The sequence below is a fragment of the Castor canadensis genome, chromosome 1, assembly GCF_047511655.1.
Source record: "Castor canadensis chromosome 1, mCasCan1.hap1v2, whole genome shotgun sequence".
Classification (NCBI taxonomy): Eukaryota; Metazoa; Chordata; class Mammalia; order Rodentia; family Castoridae; genus Castor; species Castor canadensis.
The window spans coordinates 209,492,399-209,509,866 of NC_133386.1; the positions used below are offsets into that span (position 1 = coordinate 209,492,399).

General features: G+C 53.2%; 3 protein-coding genes across 8 annotated transcripts; 1 reads left to right on the top strand and 2 right to left on the bottom strand.

Moving 5' to 3' along the window:
- The first annotated feature begins 18 nt into the window (after window positions 1-18).
- Window positions 19-4,392, top strand: Bet1l (Bet1 golgi vesicular membrane trafficking protein like). Of its 4 annotated transcripts, XR_012440512.1 has the most exons (6): window positions 19-183; window positions 1,248-1,339; window positions 1,773-1,829; window positions 1,969-2,068; window positions 3,040-3,209; window positions 3,737-4,392. XR_012440512.1 is itself a non-coding variant. In XM_020171535.2 (5 exons), exons 1-5 carry the CDS (start codon window positions 165-167, stop codon window positions 3,138-3,140), a joined length of 369 nt encoding a protein of 122 aa, XP_020027124.1. In that variant the 5' UTR covers window positions 19-164; the 3' UTR covers window positions 3,141-4,392. The 4 variants fall into 4 exon arrangements, 3 of the variants coding, with proteins under 3 accessions (XP_020027124.1, XP_073908477.1, XP_020027125.1); XM_020171535.2 differs by having other exon boundaries at window positions 3,040-4,392; XM_074052376.1 differs by lacking the exon at window positions 3,040-3,209 and having other exon boundaries at window positions 25-183.
- A 1,231-nt stretch (window positions 4,393-5,623) lies between these two features.
- Cimap1a (ciliary microtubule associated protein 1A) lies at window positions 5,624-7,880 on the bottom strand. 2 transcript variants are annotated; one of them, XM_020171538.2, is made up of 6 exons: window positions 7,772-7,880; window positions 7,426-7,626; window positions 7,004-7,105; window positions 6,718-6,839; window positions 6,015-6,155; window positions 5,624-5,713 (listed from the first exon to the last, which is right to left on the bottom strand). In XM_020171538.2, the coding sequence occupies exons 1-6, from the start codon at window positions 7,878-7,880 to the stop codon at window positions 5,624-5,626; spliced, it is 765 nt and encodes a 254-aa protein (XP_020027127.1). The 2 variants fall into 2 exon arrangements, with proteins under 2 accessions (XP_020027127.1, XP_020027128.1); XM_020171539.1 differs by lacking the exon at window positions 6,015-6,155.
- A 1,552-nt stretch (window positions 7,881-9,432) lies between these two features.
- Window positions 9,433-14,423, bottom strand: Scgb1c1 (secretoglobin family 1C member 1). Of its 2 annotated transcripts, XM_020171540.2 has the most exons (3): window positions 10,766-14,423; window positions 10,096-10,295; window positions 9,433-9,687 (listed from the first exon to the last, which is right to left on the bottom strand). In XM_020171540.2, exons 1-3 carry the CDS (start codon window positions 10,818-10,820, stop codon window positions 9,655-9,657), a joined length of 288 nt encoding a protein of 95 aa, XP_020027129.1. In that variant the 5' UTR covers window positions 10,821-14,423; the 3' UTR covers window positions 9,433-9,654. The 2 variants fall into 2 exon arrangements, with proteins under 2 accessions (XP_020027129.1, XP_073925914.1); XM_074069813.1 differs by lacking the exon at window positions 9,433-9,687 and having other exon boundaries at window positions 9,947-10,295.
- Between the last annotated feature and the right edge of the window lie 3,045 nt (window positions 14,424-17,468).

Consider the following 17,468-nt stretch of genomic DNA (forward strand, 5'->3'; position numbering starts at 1 on the left):
TATTTACTAGCAGGGAAAACGTCATTTCCGCTTTTGTTGCTGCACTGTCTCGGCCGGAAGTCTGAGGCGGAAGGGGAGGGGCCGGAGGAAGTTGGAGCCGGAAGTTCGGTACCGGTGCCACGTACGCTGCGTTGGTGACAATCAGGGAACCAAAGCTGGGCACCATGGCGGACTGGACTCGGGGTGAGCGCGCGAGAGGGGGTCCGGGGACATCGGGCCGGGGCTGAGCCGTCATCTGCCTCTCTCGGCTGGAGGACTCTGCCCGGAGGCGGCGCTGGGGCCTTCCGGGCCGAGTGCCGCGGGACTGAGGCTGGCTCTGTTGGGGCCTCGTTGGGACGGCAGGTGCTTTGTGTAGTGTTGGTGAACCGGAACCTGGAAAGGGCCAGCAGCTAAGGGTAGGGAAGGGTCCAAGAATGCTTCTACTGATTTGGGGTCTGGGCTCTAAAGTTCACCTCTCGGAGCCTGTGTTTTCGTATGCAAAGAGGGATACTGATGCCTGTGCTGTTTTGGCAACTGAAGGAATTAATGAACATAAAGTGGCTTAGGGTCTGTAAACTCTCATGATTACTAGGGCTGTGTCCCTTCCCTGAGGTGGGTCACATCGAGGCTGATTCTCAGCGCAAATTGCCTTGTTCGTGAGGAGGTAATTCTTAATCACTTAATGTGACAGCCCGCCACAGGCCGATTTCTGCAGGCACTGCGCTCCAGGTGTCAAAGGAGGCATTGTGTGCAGAGGTGGACCAACCTCAGCTTCTGTTTTTAGGGGGAGGGGGTTGGAGAGCTTCAGTCATTTCCTTTGCAATAAAGGGCCTTCGTGATGTCCTGCCTTGGTTACTTGTCACCTCTGGCTCCAGTTCCTAGGTCAAACCTGCACAGCCTTCCATGATAGTCTTCTTATGTGTCTAGAATTTACTGTTTTCGTCTGACTGCAGTTACACATCCACAGATGGTAATGTCCACAGAGGACATCTAGGCTTAGTCTAGGTTCTTGCAGAGCATCAGATGGGGCTGGTTGGACTGAACCTGGTGAAATCCCTTGCCCACCCCTACCTGGGCATGCTTACATGACAGGTGCTCTACAGCTTATCTCACATGTACATGGTTTACCTGTTGGAACTTGGGGTAGGATTGGATCTGCTCAACAGACACAAGTAGATCCTATCTCCCTAGATGTCTTCCTAAGCTAGAGTTGGAGTGAGAGGGGTCATGAATAGATGTTACTCTTCAGCCTCTTTCTCTTCTCACAGCTCAGAGCCCTGGTGCTGTGGAGGAGATTCTAGACCTGGAGAACAAGCGGATGACTGATAGCTTGGCCTCCAAGGTTACCAGGCTCAAATCGGTAAGTGGTGGTCCTTTTCTGTCCTTTCATCTCCACCTAGTGCCCTGGAGATTGGGACGCAGGGTGGGTAGGGGGCCTGGAGGAATTCCAGGCAGGTTTCTGTTGGCTTTGTGCTGCCCATGGCTGTGCTTACTTGATTGCAGCCCGGGGTTGGGGATTTAGCTCAGTGGAAGAGCGCTTGCCTGGCAAGTGTAAGGCCCTGAGTTCGGTCCCCAGCACCGAAAAAAAAAAAAAAAAAGGAAAAAATAGAAAAAAAAAGCAAAACAAACAAAAAAAAAAGACTTGATTGCAGCCCAAGGTGATACCTTGACCTTTCTGGCCTGTGCTAGTGCACTGATCTGACAGAGTTGTGAGCGAGGTATAGCTGGTCTTGAGGGGAGGGTGGGTACTATGTTCTGTCTTGGTCTGACCCTGTCCCCTCTGTTCTGACTAGCTGGCCCTGGACATTGATAGAGACACAGAAGACCAGAACAGGTACCTGGATGGCATGGTAAGGGTCTGCAGTGTGCACAAGTCACAGTTGGCTCTCCCTGTGAAGCTTGCTCTGCATTCTGTGCCTCCAGTGCTGGTGTGGGTTGGTGATCGGTCAAGGTGCTGCCCTGTGTGATCCTATTGGGTCCTTCCCTCAGGACTCGGATTTCACAAGTGTGACCGGCCTGCTCACAGGGAGTGTGAAGCGCTTTTCCACGATGGCACGGTCTGGGCGAGACAACCGGAAGCTTCTTTGTGGTATGGCTGTGGGCCTGATTGTGGCCTTCTTCATCCTCTCCTACGTCTTATCAAGGGCAAGGACGTGAAGCAGTGGGAGCCAAGGGCAGCTGGGGTCTTCCTCACCTGGTATCCTGGGCTCCTGAGGACTTACCTACAAAATATTCTTTTGTAATTTCCATCATGGGACAGGCTGTTTCTTCCTATGTGCTGAAGGCCACAGCTGCCTCTGACCCAATAAGCTTGTATCTGTCACAAAGGGACCCTTTTCCTTGGGTAAACCAAGGCCCAGCCCCCAGCTGCAATCCCTGGTGCTAGAGACACTGACAAAGCCAGGGCATGTCGTGCCAGAATGAGCCAGGTCTGAACAGAGCAGCTGTGGGTCCTAAATGTGTCCACTGTGGCTGGCAGCCCTTTTTCCAGCTCTCAGGGCTGTGATACCATAAGGCCCTTCTGTCCTGTCTGTGCCTCGGTGAGATCGTGAGAAGCCTAGGGCTGAAGCCAGAAGGAAGGAGCTGTGGCTGTGAACCCTATGTCAGCTGTCTCCAACTGAAGTTTCCTCAGCCTGTATGTGGCAGTTACTCCTGGCCAAGGCTGCTGAGCAGGGGTGGGCCAAGAGTTTCCATCATGAGACCTGTGCCCAACAATTTCTGAATGAAGCCAGACCCCTGGGAAGGACAAGGCTTGTATGCAAGAGTGGACCAAGACCTTGGCTGGACAGTGAGCTTGGATCCTTCTGGGTCACAGGGGTGTATGTCCAGGAGCAGAGGAGCATGCCCTCAGGATTCAGGTCAGATCTCCCCAGTGTCAAAGTTATATCCATCCCCAAGAGAGTAAACCCAGAAATGGTCCATTCTGGCTTTTCAGAGTCAGGCAAGAGATCTTCCTGGTGAGGGTCCACCTGGTAGGGTCTACGCTACCTAGTGAGAGTGGCCACACCATTGGTAGCTGGAACTTTTACCCCACACTACCTCCTGCTCTTCCTCCCACAGCCAATCTTCCCTTGCTGTGGAGGACTTCTGAGCCACCCTCCTCTACAGATGCCTTCCCCCTCAATGCTCTTTCGTTCACACAGACTGAATTTTTGGGCTAGCAGGTCTAGAAGCTTCTGAGAGCCCAGCATCTTTGTCTTCACATCAAAAACATGTTTAAGGAATGAATGGTAAAGTTCTGTGCTTTTCTTTGTCCTTATGTATATATGTGTCCCTGTTACTCCTTCCCTCCTCTTGGACTATTGGCTCATCGTCTATATCTATTTGTGTGGCCACACCATGAGGCCTGTCTATCCAGAACTACTACTTCCAAGGTCCAGACTGACACAGATCAGCCACAGTCTGGACTCTCAGCACCTGTGGTCCCACCTTAATCCAACCTCCAGCGCTGAGACCCTTCTCTTCTTTCAGCAGCCTACTTTTCTCCACACATATTCACCATCATACCCCTTTTCTTATGTCCTGGCCCTTCTGTTAGGTCTGGGAGAGCCCTTAAGTCTTGTGGAGAAGGCTCTGTGGCTTTGCTGTTTCTATGACACCCTTCCAGCTGGACTGGTCTAGCTTGTGCCATTTCCTTTGATGACCCCCTGTACACCCTGCCACCCTTGTTCCCGGTGTCCTGTGCACCAGGGCTTATCCTGCTTGTTACAAGCATGATAGCAGCTGCCTGCATCATTTCCCCATCTGGTCCCTGCAGGCACTGTGGTGGGCACATAATGCATCAGCTCTGCCTTCTGTCTTCCTGGACAACATGCTGCTGACTTCTCTACTTGAGAACACAGCTGAGCTGTGAAACCCAAACCAGATATCTGGATGCTCTTGCCATGGCCGGTGCCTGCTCACCCTATGGGGTCAAGTTAGGAGTTTAGGCCTGCATTTTGGAGGGATTTCCCCTGGCATAGTGCTTTCGCCATCTTTCCAAGACCCTTTGAGGCTATGTTCTCTCCTGGGGTCTCCATCTCTGCCCCCCACCTACCCATCTCCATGGCAGTCCTCCAGCTATTTTGGGCTCTGGGTTATAGCTGTTTTCCAGTTTACTTTTTGTTCCTTGTTCTTGCTTGTATGAATCTTGTGTTGTATGAATTCCAGGAAGGAGATAGCAACCCCATGGCTACTGGGTCAGACCAGTTTCCTGAAGGTCCATAAGCATGGTCCTCTAACCTGGCCCTGTGCACCAGGCACCTAACCCTGTGGATAAGTGGGGTTCCAACTTGGTCCCTGACACCAGCAAACCAAAAAAAGACCTCTGGGACCCAGTGTGTGATGCCATGGGATGAGCTGCCAGGCTGTATCCCACAGTTCAAGGACATGTTGGCAATAAAAACTTGGAATAAACAGCTTCTGAAGAAGAAATCGGTGTACTCTTTGTCTTTATTTCCTAGGGGTTTGAGGGAGTTTTCTGGAGTTGGCCCTGGTCCATGGGCTGGCTGTGGGTACTGGAATAGATCCTCTCCATCTTCTGGGGATCCCTTGTCACCACTCATCCATCCCCTCATCAGAGCTGTCCCCAGGTTGGACAGCCACAGACCCACTAATTCCTGCTGTGTGGCCTTTCTTTCCAAGTTCCTGCACTGTGATGGGAATGATGATATTGTTACCTCTTCAGGAGTAAGGGGATAAGTGAGAAGTGCTGTGGTCCCAGCTGAGTGATAGTTAGCAACTACACAGGACTGTCAGAGGTGATGGTCCTACAGGAGTTAGATAGGGCCCGTCTCCCAAAGCTGAGGTGAGATCAGGCCCCATTTCCTGAAGCCCAACTTTTGGGCTTCTGGGAACCTCTGCAGATTCTCTGCCTCAGGCCCAGCTGAGATGTCCGTTTCCTTGCCCACATCCTTGCATTAGCCATTGGTGTTAGGTTCCTCTGAGACTGGGTCACATCTGTCATGTCTCATTGTTACTGTGGTCAGAATTGGGGGCAGCCCAGTGGATGATCCTGTCTACTTCACCATGTTGAAACTTCCACAGGTGGGCTGGGGCTGCATCAGTTGAAGGCTGGCTCACCAGCCCAGAGGTCAGTGCTGGTGTGAGCTGAGGCCCTGGCAGGCTTCCTGTGTGAGATGCCTTTGGAGTCTTGCATACACTTAGCTTCTTCACAACACATACACATGGGGTATCAGGCAATAGCACTTATGTTGTACCCCTTATTGAGGGTGGGGGCTCACAGACCCCAGATCTCAGAGGGAGGGCCACATGTGAGAAGAGGTAAGCACAGGTAAGATTGGGGCGGGGGGGCACTTAGGCTCTTGCCTGCCCATCTCCCTGTGAAGACCCCAGGCCTGGAAGTCAGAATGGGACCCCATATGGGTCGGTACTGACAACCCATGCGGATCACTTCTGGACAAGCTTGATCCTTTCCCCAAAAGAAACCCTTACAAATGGAATCTGTGATTTATTAAGTAATTTGGACACAGCAGGAAATAAGATTAGCCAATGGGAAGATAGCATAGAAAAAAATAACTTGTTAAAATTGTCCAAATAAGCATGCTCAGGACGGTAGTGACCCGGTTGTTGAAGTATCCAGTCCACTGCCCAGCAAACCTCCTGAGGGACCGTCCTATGTACAGCTGGTGGGGGTGGGGTGAAGCTATTCCACATCCACAACCAGAGGAGTCATGTAGTCAGAGTGCCTGATGCCGAAGGTGACGATAGGGGCACAGGGTTTGGTCAGGGTCACCTGGGAGAGGAGAGGGTTCTTGCTCAGGCTGGGGCTAGACTGCTGTTTCTCCTGAACTCAGGGCCAAGGTGGCCAGGTGCGAAGGCCATGCTGTGGACTCTGAGCACAGTGCACTCAGCAGGATTAACTGTCACAAGTAGCTGAGAAGGGTTGGGGCTCTGGTTCCCTGTACCCGAAGGGTTGCCTTCTGGATGAGTGCGGAAAGTGCACAGGGCAGCCCTGCAGGCCCTTCCCCTTCCCATGCACTCAGGGCCCTGTCCCCTGATCCCCACCCAATCCCTTTAGTCTTTTTTTCCTAGACCTTCTCAGGACTGTGAGCGCCTGGTCCTGGCTTGAGGGTCTTGTCTCCTGGTGGCTCTACCCGGGCAGCCATGGTGTACTGTGGAGCCTTGAACTTGGTCACCTGTACATCAGTCTGGCGATATGCTGCGGGACCTGGGGTCTGGGAAGTGGTGGAGGCTCAGACAGGAGTGTAGCCCCAGAGAGTAGGGGGGCAAGTTTGGTACCCTGTATCACTATGGGAGCTCTGACCTGTCTCTTAGCCATGGGGACAACACCCACTATTCGTGGAACACCTCTGTGTGGGGTGCAGTCCTCAATTTCAGCCTGAGCAGTGAAGTGTGTGCCACACCTGTGCACACCCGTTCTGTGAGGGTGTGTGTGAGGCCCCATCTTGGATGGGACATTGTCTTCTTGGTTGGGAGGACAGTGGCCTGGGGCTAGTGAGGTCAACATTGAATTGCCTCACAGGCCCACCCCAGGGCCTTTGCACTGGCTAGTAATGCAGGTGGAATCCTCCTCCCACAGATATTTCAGGGCTTACCTTTTCTCCTTTCTTTAGTGCCCCTAACTAAGACTGCTTCTTGCCAGGGCTCCACAAACCCTTTCTCTGCTTGACCTTAGCCCCATCACCATCTCCCATGCTGGTATCTGACCCTGCCCCACCAGTAAATGTAGCCCCAGCATAAGGTAGGGTGGGTCCTAGGTCTATGGAGGGCCCTTGCCTTGTGCAGGTCATCACTGAAGCTTCCCAGCTTGCTGCGGCCCTTGATGGAGAAGGAGGGCTGGGAGACCTTGCCCACCGTGTGTGGTCCCATCACCACTGGCAGCATGTATGCAGCAGGGCCTGTGAGGGTGGATGAGGAGCCTCAGGCCAGAACAGGGCCTACTAGTTCCTGGGGTTCTCTTCACCCTTGCCCCAGACCTGCCATGGGGCTGCACTTCCTCCTCCACCCTTGCAGGGACTCCCACTTCAGTTAGCCAGTTGACTGTCAGAGCTGCAGCAGAGACCTGGGGTGCTATCCACTCGGAAGGTCTTGGTCCGCGCAGAGATGGAGTGGCTGGGCGCTGAGTCAAACACATGCTTGGTAGATTTCTCTGGAAAGTAGTCACCTGGAGAGTGGGGTAGGAGGGGAGGTGCAAGAACAGCAGGCATATGGGTGCCCCCACCCTGGGGTGCTCACACAGGGTGCCCCAACACTCCCATCACGAGGCCTCTGGGCCCAACACAGTGGTGAGAGGGTTTAGTCAGGATGTCCAAGAAGAAAACATTGACTTTAGGGCTATTTTTGAGCAGAGGGAGCAGGCCCTGATGTGGGTGGTCCCTTGACTCCAGGTCAGAGCAGGCTCTACTGCTCTTCAGCTCTCCACCCTGGCCTCCACATATTAGGATGTGCATATCTGGACTAGGAGCCTGAGGTGGGGCCACTTACCCGGGCCAGGGGTCAAGATGTTCTTGGTGTGATAGCGCCCCAGGATGGAGTAGGTGGGACCGAGATCCTTGCCAGTTCTTAGAATCTTGGGGTTCACACTATAACGGGGTCCTGGGGAGCAGTTCTCTGCCAGGAGCATGGGAGCCCCACGGAAGCTGTAGGCTGGTGCCCTCAGCTTGGTGGGTGTATGCTTCACAAAGCCTGTGGGCACAGTGGCTCTGAGCAGCTGGACCCAGATCCCCCTTCTCCCCACTGGGAGTTAGGAACTGAGCTCCAGACCAATCCCAACATTGGCTCCTGTCTCTTCCACATGTCCTCCCACCCCAACAAGCTCCCAGGCTCTTACCCGTGGTGGGTGGAATCAGGTACTTGGGTCCTGGGCTGCTGTAGAGGGCCATGATGGGCCCCCGGGGGCGATGGGGCCTCCAGTTGCCTACCCATACCTCCTCTGCCATGGCTGGCTCTGTCCATGGACAAGAGGGTGACCAGGTGCTGGGAGCCCCTGGCCCATCTCATCCTGGTCCCCATATCCCTGCCCCCAGTCCTGCTGACAGTGACAGGGCAGGACCTCAGGCTACAGCCATCTCTATGGGGGGTCTCTAGCAGTTGGAGGCTGTGGGAACCTTCTGCTTGGTGTGAGCTCACCCTCCCCAGCTCCAAGAGGGGGTGTCAGGTAATGCAGTACAGGCCCAGAGATACTGCCCACTCTGGCCCTCGACTGACCACCCCCTTGGCTCTAAAGGGTTCTAGTCAGGTCCCTCCTACTGAGAGAACCCTGGGTGCAACTTGGCAGGGAGCTAGTAGGGGAGGTCGGAGCTGCTTGACTGGGCTGGGTCTGGGCAGGAGGGGGCCACTCAGGAGGCCTCACCTCCTCTGTGCTGGAGTGGGCTCAGAGCAGCCTGGGACCCAGCCTCCACACAGGCCGGCCCGTCCTCCTGGCGTCAGTGCCAGGCAGTTCCCAAAAGAGGAGCATGAGAGAAAGGCCTCCCTCTCTCCCCCGGGGCTTGGAGAATTGGGAAGAGTCCCTGCCCCTGAGCTCTAGAATGTAGCTCTGTGGGACTGGGAGTTCTAGATCACAGTATGTGTGATGGAGACAATGGCCTCTACTCTGGACCCCTCATCAGGCCCCACTCTCCAGGCCTCCCCTCAGGGATTGCCATCCTCTCCAGGGATGCCCCACTCTCTTCAGATACTCCCATCCTTTTTAGGTATCCCCACCCTCTCCAGACCCCACCCTGTCCAGGGACCTCTACCCTCTTTAGGGATCCCCACCATCTCCAGTCCCACCCTCTCCAAGTTATGACCCTCTTTGTGTTTGGCTAGGGGCAGAGAAGCCCCAGCAGTGATTTTGCAGGGCCCAGAGTCTGAGATGGGCAAGGAGTGAATGTGGTGATCCAACTCAGCCCTGCCTCCACTACAGTCCAATGCCCTGGAGAAACTGAGGCCCAGGAAAGTTCTGGCTGCTGGGGATCCTGGGGCTCGGGGTTAGGTTTCAGGTCTATGTTGGTTGTAGCCAGAAGGAGCTGGCATACGGAGCTGTCCTACAGCTTATTTTCAGACTCTGCTGGTCCTTCAGCACCCAGAAGTCCAAGCTCTTTTCTTGAATCCTGGGTGTTCTCATGAGAAGGTGGATTTTCTTAGCAACGTCATCAGGGATCCTCTTGGGGCTCATCCTTGGGTTAGTTTTTTTCCTTGGGTGATTTTGGGGAGATTATTGTCAAAGCCCTCAATACCTGTGTATCTGCTGCCTGTGTCATCATATACATTTCTCATGCATGGCTACTGTCCTGAATCATAAACTTTCACACAGACCCCCAGCAGGGATAGGGGTCTTATCCTTCATGTTCCCATGGCCACTTCCTCTGTCTGACCTCTGCTTCCCATCAGCTGCCCTGGTCCTCTTACTACAAGCCTCCTCCCTCCTGGATACCTCCTGACCCTGCCTATATGGTATCTGCTGGGTCCTCTCCCAGGTTATGTGTATTCACTTCCTGTGTGTCCCTATGAGTGCTGCTCTTTGATGTGGCCCTAGTTTTGTGACTCTGCATGTCAGTTGTGTCCTCGAATGTGTCCCTGTGTGGGGAGAGACAGGAGTCAGAGCATGGGCTATTGGAGGATTTATTGATTCAGCAGTTGGAGGGTGAATTTACTTGTGGGGAAACAGCCATGGGGCACCGTGTCCATGGCTGCTTGTGTGGGCAGTCGTTGGGAGCCACATCCGAAATCCATTTAGGCATCATCCTGACTGCTCAGCACTTGCACCTGGAAGGCAAACATATGTGGGCTAGGAGACCTGGTGACCAACAGCCAGAGACCCACAGCTCCCAGAGGCAGACAGGCCTGGACCCACCTCCAGGGGAGACAGGCTCAGGTACATTGCTGCCCACCCTTATAGCAGCTGGGAGGGCTGTACACATGTACACTGCATGTGTGCACCTGTGTGTGCATGCATGTGGCATAGCCTACACCCTAGGGGAAATCAGATCTAAGGGGTCTTGGGGCCTCTCTGTGGGCAGGGAGGTCTGGATTAGTCATCTCAGTGGGCAGAGGCAGGTCAGGGTATGGGGAGGGTTGTGGAGTGCTGCCTTGGGTGGATGATCAGGGGCCATGCATGGGTGGGTCTTGGCAAGACTACAGGCATTTAGGAAATTGGAGCCCCGGCCCCAGTACCAGCAGCTTGATCAGCTCTGCCTTATGCATGGGCTGCAGGTTGTCGATGCAGGACTTGAGCTCTGTCAGTGCTGCCTTGGCGTCCTCGTTGATGTTGTGCTTGCCCAGGGGCCCCTCATAGAGCTCCTCTGGGGTTCCCACCAGCAGTGTTTGCAGAAAGTCCATGAAAAACTCATTGTCGTCTTCCCCTGTGGCCAGCCCTGTATTGAAAGAAGAGATGCCTGCCTGGGAGCTCCAAGCCCTCTCCCAAATCTTTTTGTGAACACTTCCAACCCTATCTGCTGCAGCCTCCTCCCCTATCACCTAATTGCACCTGTTCTAATTTTCATTCTGAATTCCTGATCTCACTGGGAAAGGAAAGTCAAACCTTGATTCAGTGTTATTTTCTCCCTTGATGTGAGGCTGAACTGGGGTGGCTCAGAGGGTCAGGGTCAAGCTACATTGAACTGGGATAGGTGACATTGGGCTTGGTGGTGATACTGGGGCTGGGAATGGGCTTGGGCTTATCTGGATTTTGTCTAAGGCCGGTGTGGGGTGGGTGGGGACTGGGGTCGGTAGAATCTATGCACTTCTGTGGATGATCTATGATGCAGGCAGGTGGAGTCCACCATGAGGGGCTTCCCAGGTCCCCCCGCCCCTTAAATGTGCTGGAAACTTGGTCCAGACTCACCACAGATGCAGAGCAGGGTGAGAGCCACCAGCAGGAGGGCACCACTCCCCTTCATGGCGACAGTCTCAGGAGTTGCTTGGTGAATTCCGGCTTTTATATGTTACCAGGAGGCAACTCGCCCAGGGGGCCGGCCAGACCTGTCCATCAGGACCTGGCAAGAGAGCTGGGCAGGCATGTCCTTGTCCCCCCACTGAGTGCCAAGCAGCACCAGGCTTGAGCAGTCTGGTGAGGGGATTTTGGCAAACAAATTGGGGTAAATGGAGTGAACTGAGTCAGGGTGAACCTAGCAACGGAAGCCTTGGGAGCTGGTTCATGGGAAGGGTAGAGTAGTCAGGGTCAAAAGCCTCTACTCATCCTTGGCCTTGAAGGTGTAGTGATGGTTCTGGTGGGCCCAGACCTTTCTTTGGTAGTGAGAATTCCCCTCCACTCAGCGTGCTGCGTGGCCCTGGTCTGCACTTGGGAAGGGGCGAGCCCAGGGCTTACCTGATCTGATGGAATGGCAGGCAGGAGGGGCCTGGACGTGTAGACAGAGGGGTGTATGCTTACTGGGGGTGGGAAGAAGACCCAGGCCACAGTAGGCCTGAAGTAGGGAGAACTGTTCAGGGAGAGAAGGTGGCCTGAGGGACTACCCCTGAGGCTTGGTGGAAGCAGGAAACCCTTTGGTTCTGGTGACACCATCTTGCCACTGTTGTCTGGTTCCTCTCTCCTTGTCCTCTACTGCCTCCTGGTGGCTTATCACCCCTGTAGGAACCTGGCCTGCTTCCCTACAGGAGTGCTTGTTGCAGAGCCTGCCCAGCCCTTGAAGCCCACTCCTTCAGAAACCAATTTTACCCCGGCATGGTCAGAGTGTATCCCATCCATGCCCTCATCCTCATCTGAGCCTGTTACCATGTGCTCCTCAGCACCCTGCCCTTCACGTCCCTCCACCTGGCCCTGAGTATCTCCTGGTCAGACATAGCCTCCAGACCCGTTACATGCCTCTGAAGCCCTGTTCCCAAGACCCGTGGTTCTTGCCCACTGAGACTTCTGTTTTTTATGAAACTCCTTTATCATCCTTTTCTGGCATGAAATTAATTCCATAGATAATATAACCTACTTAGATACAGGATTACAAAAACGTAGGAGAAATCATGTGTAATAAAGTGGTCTGTGACAGAACATGGTGGTTGGGTAAGGTATGGTCAAGGCAGAGCTGGCTCGCCCATCTTGCAGTGGAGCTCACTTGGAGAGGTCTGTAAGTGCTAGGCCATGGTGCAGTGCCGTCAGGGGCAGGGGCTGGGGTTTGGCATCTGTGGTAGTGAAACCTGGAAGTTTCTGACATATAGACCTGGCATTATCTCCTATCACTTTCCTCCCCACTGTCCACCAAGGGGCTCAAGGTGGCCCCTTGGCTTCCCGTTGTGGCATTCAGTGTGCCGTTTTTCCTCTTCCTTGACCCCAGTCCATCGACAGCACACACTGTCCTATGTTGCTCTGTAGGCTGTTCTGCAATGTCAGCTATAGAATATCCATGGTGTCTCATAATTGCTGAACATCTTGAGAGTCTCCAGGCTGCCTGTGCCTGCTCACTCCTCCAGTGTGGTTCTTCGTAGATGTCACTGTCCACATAGCTGGGCAATTTCATGCCCTGAACCTTTACCCCTCCCTCTTGTCCTTGAGTCATAAGCAATGCTGACACTGACCTCCTTTCTAATTCCATTTCAAGCACCCTTCTGAACATCTGGGCTCGCTCCCTAAAGTGTCTGTGCCCCGCAGTTGGGATTGCTTTTCCTCACCCGTGTCACATCTAGCTGCTCACATTTGTTGGGTCATCATTGCAATCATTCCTCACCTGGCACCCTATACCTCTGGCCCCTCTCCCTCAGTTTCCTGAAAAAGGCCCAACACTGGATGAATCTGTCTCAGTGCTCCACAGAATGTGACTAGACACTACCTGGCGGGTCAAGACCATAACCTTAGGTCCTGGGGTGCTGCAGATTTCCAGTGATGTGTTCACATATGCTGGTGATGACTTCTTGTCACACTTTCTGTCCCCTTCTTACTCTCTGTTCCTTGGTTCTTATTACAGAAACACAGGATAAGAAAAAACCCTGAAAATTCATCACCAAACCCACCTGTCTTCATTTGAAGGATCCACTTCCCATTTCCTTCCTCATGTAATGAGATGAACTGTCCTTGTGCATAGTGTTGGCCAATCCTCTTTTCACCCCTCATCAGTTTGTTTTTTAGCAGTACTAGAGAATTAACCCAGAGCCTTACACTTGCAGGCCAGTAACAGGATTGACCCTGTCTCCCCCAAAGCAGGCTTCTCAGCAATATCCCCTCTGATCTCAGACGTAGATTTGCCTTCAAAGGCACTAAGGGTATCACAGGACAGGAACTGCTGGGCTCTGTCATTATCAGCCACAGACCTGTGCAGACAGCCTGAGGGCTGAAGCCACAGAGGTTGCCACTGACAACTTGAGTCATGCTATGATATACAGGGCCTCCTTCTTCCTCCCTGTGGGTTTTGGCGCTGGCATTAGTGGGATGAGGAGAGCAGAGATGTGCCTGGACTGCAGCTTGTGTTCTTGGCTACATCTTCCTCGAGTGTGGCTCATGTTACAGCTCATTACACCAAGAGCTCAAATTTTCAGTGAAATCCAGGCCAAAGGCACCTAACAATCTACATGTCTGTTGACAGGGAATTGGTGCTAGGACAATCTGTGACTGTACAATAGTTGGAGAGGATGTGGGCCATGAATGCACTGCCTTCAGCAACGCTCTAGGGTATGCTGCTGTGTGAAAAGCTGTAGTGTTGTAGCAAGATCCTATATCCTTCCTAACAATAACAAATCTACATGTGTAGAACACCCTGGAAAGACACACCAGATGATCACGGTGGTAGCCTTTGGGAATTGGGCTTAAAGGGTGTTTACTTTTTATTGTAAAGTCTTTTTTTTTTTCAGTACTAGGGTGTGAACTCGGGTCCTTGGGCTTTCTAGACAGGCACTATACCACTTGAGCCACACTCCCAACCCTTTTTTGCTTTAGTTGTTTTTTGGGGATAGGGTCTCTCTTTTTTGTGTGTGGGCCAGTTTGAACTGTGATCCTCCTATTTACGCTTCCTGCCTAGCTGGGATGACAGGCATGAACACCAGCTTTTATTGGTTGAGATGGGGTCTCCTGAACTATTTTTCCTGGGCTGGCCTTGAACCACAATCTTCCCACTCTCCACCTCATGAGTAGCTAGGATTACAGATGTGAGCCACTGTACGTCAAAGTCTTGATTCTTTTTTTTTGCAGTACTGGGGCTTGAATTTAGGGCCTCATGCTTGCTGGGCAGGTGCTTTACCACTTGAGCCATCCCACCAGTCCCTGATTTTTTTTTTTTATAATGCATGTTAATAGAAGGGTAGGAGATGGAAACGGATCATCTTACTGGGAGACAGGCAGTTGCTACAAGGCTTCCTCTAGACCTGCCCTGTGGTGCATGTTGACAGTACGCTCCTAAGGCCCTACCTGCAAACACTGCCTGCTGCCAGGGCGATACCATGGCTTCCACATGAGGGCAACAAGCCTCACCTGCGCCCACAGCCCTAACTGGAGCAAGGCTGGCCCTGACCCATCTGTGGAGTTGCTTTTAGCTAGAGCCGCTCTAGCACTTACTAGGGTAGGGTTAGGGTTAGGGTTAGGGTTAGCACTTACTAGGGTTAGGACTTACTAGGGTTAGGGTTAGGGTTAGCACTTACTAGGGTTAGGGTTAGGGTTAGGTTGAGGGGTTAGGGTTAGCACTTACTAGGGTTAGGGTTAGGGTTAGGTTTAGGGTTAGCACTTACTAGGATGCCCCACTGCTTCCTAAGAGGAGCACTCATGTTAATGTTTTCCTCCTGCCTTCCATGTGTGGATGGCTGCCAACCTGCAGTTCTGTGCACAGAGCGTAGGGTGCAGGCGGTGTGGATGGCACACAGACCCGAGCACTGGTGAAAGTGACCCTTCTGTAGAAGCAGAGCACTCTGGATTGGAGGTGGATTCTTCTAGGTGAGATGTCACCAGGCAAGGGGCCTTGCTGCCCACCCTAACCTCATGCCCATAGGTGCAATAGAAGGACGAGCTCTACTGGAAGTTTACCTCAGCCATCCAGGAAATGCAGCAGAAGACGGGCTTCAAGAATCTGGTGCTGGAATGCAAGCTGCAGGCATTAAGCCTGCCATGAGAAAAGAGATGGTGGTGGATTCCAACCTGTATCATGCAGCTCTGATGCTTGTGTCCCGCTTCATAGGCCCCAGACAGGGTCCTGAGGAGGGACTGGCTGGTGTCCACATTACTGCTCCCAGTGGGTGGCCTCATCTCCTGTAGTGGGACTCTCAGCCCTGTGCTGTGCCTACTCAGTTAGAGACCCCTCAGTTAGCCACAGCACAGGGGCGGCCATGGTTCCTGCAGTGGGGCAGTTGCAGGTGTCTATGTCCCTCTGGCCTGTGTGCACCAGCAATTTCCTCCTATGGTTTTTTCCACATCTCTCTTGGGTCGTCTTGGCTCCTCCTTAACCTCATGGCATCTCAGAATCTCTGAGTCTTTGCCATTCCAGTTCTTCCTTATGACTCACCCCTGGTGTGTCAGGCATTAGTTATGGAGTGGAACCTGAGGACGGCCTGAGTGAAAAGCTGCTCTTGGAATCTGCAGCTCTGAGTTCCTACAGAGCTCTGTCTTAAGACAGACTCAGACACAGGCCTGGAGGATGGCTGTGGCTCTGGGAGGCCCCCAGAATGGACTGAGCTAGGACTTGGACAGTGAGGATAGGAAAAGTGTAGGGCTGTAGAGTTCTGGAGGCCTAACCTAGCCCTTGCTGACTTTGTGGGTGCCGGGGAGTGAGGTCTGAGCAGAGCCCAGAATATTCACTCATCCTTGTGGTGCTGCTTTGTTAGGATTGTCCTGGGCATGGTGAGGACAGCAGTAAATAAAACAGATGAGGCCTCGGCCCCCATGGGCCAGCTGGGGGGGACAGAAGATACCTGGTCAGCTAAGAATCAGGAGGCTGTAGCTTCTTGTAGAGCCTCCCAGTGCACCTGTTACTTGTCAAGCCTCTGGTGTTGGGCCTTGTCCCTCTGCTCCCCCAATTTGGCTGGTGGGGTGGAGGGGTAGTTCACAGAAGGAACAGGTGACAGAGGAGGGGACCTTTGGCTGACACTGGAATCCCAAGCAACCAGAGCATTGTGCTCCCAGACACGGCTGCTTCCTTACTGTCGGTGGATGTCATTTGTCAGGTGATACATCACACAGTTTAGTTGAACACAAATGCCATCTGCTCACCAGAGACTCCAGGCTCCAAGTGTTAACTTTGTGTTAAATCACCTAATCTCTATTTAAAGCACTCCAGCCCTATCTGCTCCCACCTGGCCACCATCCTAACTTGAGGCTTGCGGCATTACACATAGTAACAATTTCCTCAGTGTCCTGGAGAGCAAGCACTCACGTTTGTGGGGTGCAGGGCTCAGGGCGACTGCAAAGGCCTGTCAGCCCCTTGCTGAGCTGTCTTGGGGAGCACCCAGGTATAGAGGGGTGCAGGGCTCAGGCCATTTGCTAAGGACTGTCAGCTACACCCGAGTTTAGCAAAGACTAAGAACCACAGAAGGTTCTGGGCATGGAGGAATGGGTCAGAGACAGCTCACTCTGCATCAGATGGGAAATATAAGGCTAGAAGAAGCAGGTAGGGCAATGCAGCATGAGAAGAGAGGGTCCAAGTATCAAGAAGCCAACTCAGGATACAACCTTGACTGAGAAGGGCCTGGGAGGGTCTGAGGTGACAGGCCCCTGCACCTGACTGAGACCCAGTCATCACACATAGTCCTTGTCCAGTGCCTGGGGTACCCATGTAGCCCTGGAGTCTCAGGTCTGTGGTGATGCAGCCACTCAGGAAGGAACTTGTCACGTGGCTGGGGCACAGTGCTGGCATGGTCCTGGCACTGCTTACAGGCCTGCCTGGTACGTACTTGGGGCTCTGTCCTCGGCTGTGTCCCAGTCTCTCCCTTCCTCACCCCACAATGCTGACCTGGCCTCTCAGGCAGTTGGAAGGGCCTCTTCTCCCCTAGATTAATTTAATGTCCACTGCCCTCAAAATATGGCAGTCAGGGCTCTGACCTTTTTGACCCCTTCGTGAACTGGATGAACAATACACACCCTGTGTGGAATGTAACACATCAGCAGGATCCTGAAGTTTTAGGGGTGAGGATCAGACTCGACACTGTGCCTGGATGCCAGCTATCATCTGTTCCATGTACCTGAGAGGGGCCTGGGCTTACACTCAGAATGTTCCTGAGCTGGATGCTCTGTCTGTACTTTGCCCGCTATCTGCAGAGCAACCGCCCCACAAGGGTGACTCAGGATCATCCTTAGTTCTGTGGTGGGGGACATTATATCCTGACTCTGTTGTTTGGGTCCCTGTTCAGACATTACTGTCATCCTGAACCTAGACAGTGCCCATTATGGGTTCCCAGGCTCCATGATACCCAAACCACTCAAGCCTCTCAGTCTCTGTCTGCCTGTAGTGCCTTTCCTTCAGATGCTATTGTCTGCACAGAATTAGGACAACTGGCTGTGTGCATGATTCTTGAGGGGGGAGGGGTATCCATGACTTTTATCAAGAGTTTTTGGGGTTCTGAACCCAGGAAGGGTGAGAACCATGTCCCAGCCCCTAAGTCTTCTCTGGAGCCTGTCCAGAGAGACA